Genomic DNA, 7,425 nt, shown 5'->3' with positions numbered 1-7,425 from the left:
AAGGAGGCGGCCCAGGCGGAACACGAGGCGGCCTCGCCAGGACCCTGCTGACAGCTGCGTGGTGAGCAGCGACGAGGAAGAGCTGTCCCGGGACAGAGACGTGTATGTCACCGCCCGCTCTGCCAGAAACGCCCGGGAAGAGGGGGCCCCAGGACTCAGGTACCAGCAGCCACTGCTCATCAGAAAGCCACTGGCACGTGGGCCCCCAGCCCCACGGGGACGCTCGTCTCCCCTGCCCTGCGTGTCCGTCTGGGAGCGGGCAGCCTGGCCCGAGGGGCTGCGGGCGGTGCTGGTCTGTGCTGAGCACCGGCCTGGCCGGAGGGCTTCCTCGGGGCGGCTTCAGCTGGGTCTGGGCTGGCCTGGCCGTGTGTCTGGGGGGCGCAGCCTGTCGGTGGGTGGAGGCCTCGGCTGCTGCGTCCCCGCCCCGCGGTGGGCAGGCAGCGCCCCAGGCGGGCTGGAAGGGACTCTGCCAGGTTTGGGGGCCGGGTGGGGACTCAGGCTGCCAGCGCCTTCTCTTGTTCCCAGCTCTCCCCTTGCTCGCGCCCCCACCCCTGCGCCCCCGGGCAGTCAGCTGTCCTGTGAGGCTCCCGGGGCTTGTGCTAACGCGGCGTCAGAGGCTCTTGTGGGGACATGAGTGAGTTTGCAGAGGAACTGACCAGAAGCACTGTGATTCTAGGCCTTCCGGTACCGTCAGTTGTCCGATCTGCATGGACGGCTACTCAGAGGTGAGCAACCCTTGCTGTCTATTGTGTGTCTCCCCCCCCACGCCCCGCTTCTGGCTCCCTGGGAGAAACATGAGGGGCGGGTCTTCCCGAGGGGTCGGGGGACGCGGCCGTCACAGCTGTCCCTGTCCTCAGGCCGTGACCGCCAGCCCTGACTGCGTTCCCTCGGCCGGCGGGCACGGCCTGGGGCCCTGCAGGTCCCTCCGGCTCTGTGGGTGTCCCCGGGCCCTGGCCCTGAGCTGCCCGGGGCTGGGGTGGGCAGACGCCAGGCGTGCTTCTGTGTTCCAGATTGTGCAGAATGGCCGCCTCATTGTGTCCACGGAGTGCGGCCACGTCTTCTGCAGCCAGTGTCTCCGCGACGCGCTCAAGAACGCTAACACTTGCCCAACATGCAGGAAAAAGATCAGCCACAAGCGATACCACCCCATTTATATATGAAGAGTGACAGCTGCCCTGGGAGATGGACGCGCCGGCCTGGCTGGGCTCGCCACACGCCTTACACGGGTCGCCTGCCTCTAGTTCCCCGAGATCAAAAAGACTAGTGAAAACCAGCGTCTGACACGTAAACTGCTCTTTGTTCTCAACTCTTGTAGACCCCGCTGCCTCCAGGTGGACGCTGGGGAGAGAGAGCCCAGGCCTGGCCCGCACAGCCGTGCCCCCGGCTGGTCTGCTCCCCGCTGGCATCGAGAGGCAGGTCCAGCCTCTTCCGGAGCCTGCCCACCTGCCAAGGAGTTTTCCCTGCTCGGAGGTCTGTCCCGGCTTCCCGCTGGCTGTGACGGGGAGCTGGGCCTGGCCAGAGCGTGGCGGGGGCCTCGCCCCAGGTGTCCGCGCACCAGTGACCCAGCCGGGTGCGGTCCGTCCAGCCGGAGGCTCCCAGTGCAACCACGGCCTGGGGAGCCGGCCGCTGGACTGTCCTTCCCGGGAGCCGGGGCCGCCACAGCCTGACGCGCGTCGCGGCAGTGCGGGGCCTTCTGCCGGCGGCGAGTGCCTCCGCGGGGCTGTGCAGCATCCCGAGAACGCCGTGTGCAATAATCCTGCGCCGGGGCTGCTCGCTGCTTCCCAGGAGCCGCCGCGGGGAGTGTCCCTGGGGCCGGCGTTGCCGTGGAGCGTGCCTGTCCCACTGTCGTGCTCGCACCTGTTCTCAGGACCTGCGCCCAGCCCCACAGCGCTCCACCCGGTGCCGCCACCCAGGTAAACGGGGCGGCTCCGGGCAGTGTCCCCTCCTGAGCAGACCCTCCTCTGCCCGCCACGTGGCCTCTGGTCCTCGGTGCCAGCTGCCCAGGTCTTCTGGAAGGCGGCGGCAGCCACTGTGGCCTTAGCAGCCGCCTCGTGCCCGTGCTGCCCATCACGGCCGCCCCGCGATTCGGCGCTCGGCCGGGGCCTTGCCGACTGGCGCTCACTTTGGCAGCAGCTTTTAGGGCCGTGGGGGCTTCTGACTGCTCCGCGGGTTTGGGTGGGAAAAGTGGGGGCCTCGCCCCGAGGCACCTGCCTGACACCTTTGGCTCCACCCTGCGGGGGGGAGCTGCCACGGTGGCCCTTCGAGTGCCCGCGCGGCGGCTGTCAGGGAGGCCCCGGGGCCAGCCTGCCCCCACCTGCACCCTGCCTTCCTCAGAGGGCTTCGTGCCACACCCGTGGCCTTCCGTGCGCAGCGCAGTGTCTCGGAGGTGGGAAGGGCCTCCGTCCCGCTAGCAATAACTGACCTTGGCGCCCGGCTGAGGGAGCAGGGACTCGGCACAGAGCCCACTTCAGCGGGCCGAAGAGTGTCCCTCCTCTGGAAAGAAACGTGTCCTATTCCGCACCCTTGACTTGAGCTGTGGCTGGCCTCCAGCTTGGCCTGAAGAGAGGGGCGGTCGCTCCTCACTCGCGTTAAGGAGGGCAGGGGTGAGCGCCGCCCCCGGGCTGGCAGATGCAGCCCTCCCTGCCTGCGGACCGCAGCCCTACGTCAGAGCCAAGACAGCCGTGCGGCCGAGAGCTCTCAAGTTTTGTGCTTAAAGACGGTGTTGATCAGGACTAAATTAAATTGGGGAAAATGTTTAGTTTCTACTACTAAGAAACTGCAAAATAGGAAAAGGTTGGTATGAAAATCTCTCCCCTCCTGTACATAGTTTCAGTGTTCCTTTGTTACACGTAAACTGTATCCACGTACGGCAGCCTCTTTGGGCTCCTGCTAGTGTAAAGATGGAAATAAAACCATTAATTTTACCCAGAGGCCTTCCGCTGCGTTCATTTGCTCTGTGGGGTAGAGCCCCGCCCGGTCCTGCCGCTCGCCCAGAAGCCCGTGTGCGAGGCTGTTCTAGAAGCCGAGCCCAGCCGCCTGGCCGGCCAAGGGGCGGGGCGCCGAGAGGGGCTGGGCCTGGCGGGCGTCGCAGGTCCCCCCGGCCTTGGGTTGAGGCCCATGACCACGCCAGCCTGCAGGGGCCAGCCAGGGTTGGGTCCTGGCAAGGTGCCGTGGTGCCCCCTGGGGGCAGCCCCACCCTTAGGGGCCTTGGCCTGGGTCCTGGGGGCGGTGCCAGAGTCCAGAAGGACAGTGGGAGGCCCCTTGCGGGAGGGCCCCTGGGGAAAGGTGCCCAGCTGCAGGCTCGGGGGCGAGCAGGGCCTGCCCCAGGGCTGGCAGTGCCCTTCACCAACATGGTCCTCACGTCGGTCGCCAGAGGCCTCCGCCCTGCGCCGGTACTCGGGAGGAAAGCACAGCCGGGCAGAGCTGTGCACCCCAGACGGGCACCAGAGGGCCCCTGGCTCCATCTGGGCTCCCCCTTTCCCAGAGTGCTGGTGGGCTCCAACCTGTTCTTGCTGCCATATGGAAAGGCCAATGTTTCGTCCTGACGTAGCTCACACCCCTGCCAGGGCCTCGCCGTCAGGGCTCCGGGCCTGCGCACTCTTGCCCGTTGCAGCCTCCTCCTCAGCGCAGCTTTCCTAGCTCCGGGCCGCCTCTTGCGGGTGCTGGCCAGCCTCCGTTTCCGTTTCACCGAGAGGTTTGTCGTCGCTTCCTGGTGGACAACCGTCTTGTAGGGGAAGTTTCCTTCCCGGCTAGGAGATAGGAGTTTGTCTTTCATCCCTGTTTAATTTAGTCACAAATGGGCCTCTGACCTTACGCGCACGGTTTCTCTATTTGTTGATCCATAGTATTTTTCTTCTTCACTCTGTGAGTGGTAGCGTATGATGGATTTTTCAATGTTACAGACATTGCATTTATCTGTTCTGCCAGTTTGGCTTATGACCTTTTAAAGCCCATGTTCCGGACTTAATGCTGCCCTGTAATTTTCGTAGTGTCTCAGTCCTGGTGTGTGCGCGCGTGCGTAAGGGGAGCACTGGGCAGACAGGCGAGGCCGCTCCCTGGCTGGGGACTGCACCCGCTCTGCAGAGCCTCGCGGCATTGAGTTCTAACCAACCCCTTGTGCCACCAGGGAGCCCTGGCAGGTTGGTTTGAATGTCGGCTCGCTGCCTACCCTGAGGCTCAGGGATATTCTCTTTGTAGCCCGGCTATGAGTCAGTCATTCCAGGGGTTTTCCTAGGACTCGGCAATAGAACTTCCTGAGCTTCTATTTTCTAATGCCCGCCTGAGTAGTAATCTGCAGCATCTTTTTCTGCTAGCATTTATGCATTTCCCCTACACCCCAGTTCTTGTGCACAAAAAAATTCACACATTACCTTTCTAAATTGGTTGAGCAACTTATTAATTGTATATTCTTATATATTATTTACAGCATCCACAGTCTTTGTGAATCCAGGTATGAAGTCTGTTACTTCTGGCCCTCACAAATGATGACTACCCATGTTTTGTGAACTTTTCCCCTCCCTCACGGTGAAGCTGTGTGATGCAGTGAGAAATCTCTGACCTGGATTGCAGGTGGGTTTCTCCAGAAAGGGTTTTGCTTTGCTTTTATGCGATGACTGAAATTTTTGTAACTCTGAGCCAATGTATTTATCTTTTATATTGTGAAGTACAGCACACACAAATGTCCACCTCACGGCAGTTTTTCAAAAGTGAACGAATTTTCATAAGGCGTGACCAGCAGCTGCACCACGTGCCTAGCTGGGCCCTCTGCTCAGAGCCCCTCCTGACCTGACGCTGGGGGAAGTCCTTCCTTTGGCTGTAGTTACAGCTGAATTACCTAAACACTTGGCCCTAATCACGTAATTCAGTTTTGCCTGTTTGTGTAACTTAAAAATGATGGAATTGCTCATTTGCGAAGCTTTCTGGCGATGGGGTAGTATCTAAAGCCCAATGTTTGTGAGAATCATGTATAGTTGTTCGTTTTCCTTGCTGTGTACTATTCCGTCGGTCGACTGCTTCGGTTTGTCCCTCCCAGTAATTCAAGTATTTCGGCTATTGACAGTGAAAGTGAACTTTGTCTCTCGTGGTGCCATTTTGCTCACATGCCTTTGGGCATAGTGTGAAATTCCTGGACCACCGTTAAGAACTCAGATATGTGGACGTGAACTGAACGACCAACCGGTCAGGTCACAAGGAGAATGACGGCATGAGCACACGGCACATCGGAGCGCACAGGGTCCAGTGAGTGGTGGGGCCGCTGCAGCGGTCACAGCTGCCGTCAGCAGACCGCAGCGGCCCTGGGAGCCGGCAGAGGCAGCACTGACTAAATGCAGCGCTGGCAGAAGGGCGATGGCGATGCGTACAGATGCGAGGGAAACAAAAACAGGAACAACGAAGGTGCCAGACGCCGGTTCTTTTAAGATCGAAGCAAATAAAACCAGTGCGGGGAGATGGACTGAGGACACGGCGGACTCGGCTCTGAGACCGCGAGGCGGGACCCAGACACAGCTGTGCACAGAGGCGGCGTCTTCTCCCCCGACGCATGGAGCGGGCAGACCCTAGAAGCACAGATGCCGACCCGAGCGTGCACTCAGCGGGCGCCCTCTCCACGCGGGCAGCCCAGCCCTGCGCCGCGGGCAGCCGAGAAGAGCAGAGTGGCCGCTGGCCCGCAGCTGCGCGCGTCGCACCGCGCTGGTCTGGTCGCGTCAGCTGCCGAGCATGTCTCGGGCGCTCCGCCGGCAGCTCCGGCCACTGCCCGCGGGCGGGCCGGCCGGCCTGTTTCGGGCGCCAGATAACCAGACAGTGTCCCTGCCCTCCTCTCCTCTGGGTTACCGTTTTTGGGTTATTTTCCTGGAACAAAGTAGGAAGTTACCAGGACTCTTCACGTGCCTTTTGCTCTGATATAACTTTATCTTGAGACTGTCAGAGTTTTGCCAGATCTTTAATTCCGCAAGCCTTCTCCGTCACCCCCACGCTGGGCTGACCCGTAAGAGCGTGTGGTCTCGGGGTGGAGACAGCCTAGGCTTATGCGGAAAACACACCCCGCTCCCCGCACTGGGTCAGCGTGCTGCAGTGTTAGTGTGTCTGCTTTAGAGAGACACCTGGAAAGCCTGTGTCCAGCACGGGCGTCGTGTCCACACCAGGCTGACCGCGAGGATACACCGTGTGCAGGTGGTCTGCAAGCTGTCGCTGCCGCCCGCCTTCGCCTGGCGTTCGGTGGCTGCGGTTCTTGGGCTTCATCCTGTAACTTGCGGAACATGCGTTCCCCTTTGGGTGTGCCCATTTCCGAGACGCCCCCCCCTCCCCCGGTCTCCCAACTCAGCACCCACGCGCCTCTGCCCTTCTCTGCGTGCACATTCCTTGGGCCGCTCCGCGCTTGTGCTCTGCCTCTCGGCTTCCGCCCCTCAGGGCCTGGGCTCTTGCCTGGGCTCCTGGACCGTCGTCTTGCTTCAGGGGCGCATCTGTGCTGACTTGCAGCTCCAGCTGGGGATGAGCTCCAGGAATGGACTCTGGCTCCGCAGTTTCATGTCTGGATCTCACGCCGTCTTGTTTCCACAGAGAACGCCTTGTGCTGGCGGCCGGAAGTCCACCTGCCCTGCTTCTGCCGGGGGTGAGGAAGTGGCCTCCGCAGGGATGTCCAGCTGCTTTTTCTGCAGACTTATTGAAGCCAGGCTTAGGAAAGGCTTTCTAGGTAAGGATTACCATGCAATACTGGTCATTATTACTGGGAGGTTTCTCATTTTTCTTGAGTGTATCGTGTTCATAAAAATTTTTAGATTTCACTTTTACAAACACCAGCACATCCCGCCTTTTCCAGTAAGTCAGGCAGTCCTCTCCAGGATCACTGCCCCCCCGCCTGTGACCACTCCTCCTGCCAGCCAGAGATGTGTTCACTGCTAGGAAAATGCAGGATTCGTTCAGGCCCTTCGGTCCTGCTTTCTCTCTCCTCATGGTTCCTTTTTTGTGTGTCCAACGTGAATTGGCCACAGGGTACCTTTGGATGAGATTTAACGTCTGAGTCAGTAAGCAGACTGGCGGCAGTCGGGGTGGGCCCCATCCAGTCAGGTGAAGCCCTGAGTAGGACACGAGGCCGGGTAAGCAAATTTGCTGCCCACTGCCTTGGGTTTTCCCTATCTTTGGGTTTAAGCTGAAACGTGATCCTTTCCTGGACCCCAGGCCTGCCAGCTTCTGAACTGCAATGTCACGTTGGGCCCTCCTGGGTCCCCACCTTGCTGATGGCAGATGTCAGGGCTGGTCAGGCGCAATCACGTTGAGAGCCAGGTCCTTTGGTCAGTCTTATTCTGACACCGTTTAGACACCAGGCCAGTCACACGTGAGTCGGCCGCTGGGTCCTGCTGTGGTGTTGGGGTCTTCACTGGCTGTGAATGCCCCTCTTCACCCACACTACAGGGTCGGGGCGCCTTTCTC

At 60.8% G+C, this 7,425-nt stretch overlaps 1 protein-coding gene across 2 annotated transcripts in view; it reads left to right on the top strand.

Moving 5' to 3' along the window:
• Window positions 1–1,181, top strand: part of RNF4 (ring finger protein 4) — a 7,755-nt gene extending 6,574 nt beyond the window's left edge. Inside the window, exons 5-7 of one of the 2 annotated variants that reach the window (XM_012724164.1) lie at window positions 1–159; window positions 677–725; window positions 1,011–1,181. The exon at window positions 1–159 is cut by the window's left edge and continues 1 nt beyond it. In XM_012724164.1, the coding sequence (XP_012579618.1) occupies window positions 1–159; window positions 677–725; window positions 1,011–1,160 (358 nt within the window). In that variant the 3' untranslated portion in view covers window positions 1,161–1,181. The other variant, XM_012724165.1, reaches the window with a different exon arrangement.
• The last annotated feature ends 6,244 nt before the right edge of the window (window positions 1,182–7,425 follow it).

The sequence above is a fragment of the Condylura cristata genome, unplaced genomic scaffold (assembly GCF_000260355.1).
Source record: "Condylura cristata isolate star-nosed mole 26May11 unplaced genomic scaffold, ConCri1.0 scaffold00012, whole genome shotgun sequence".
Taxonomy (NCBI): Eukaryota; Metazoa; Chordata; class Mammalia; order Eulipotyphla; family Talpidae; genus Condylura; species Condylura cristata.
The sequence above is the reverse complement of the archived record's forward strand: the minus strand, read 5'-3'. Positions and strand labels throughout refer to the sequence as shown.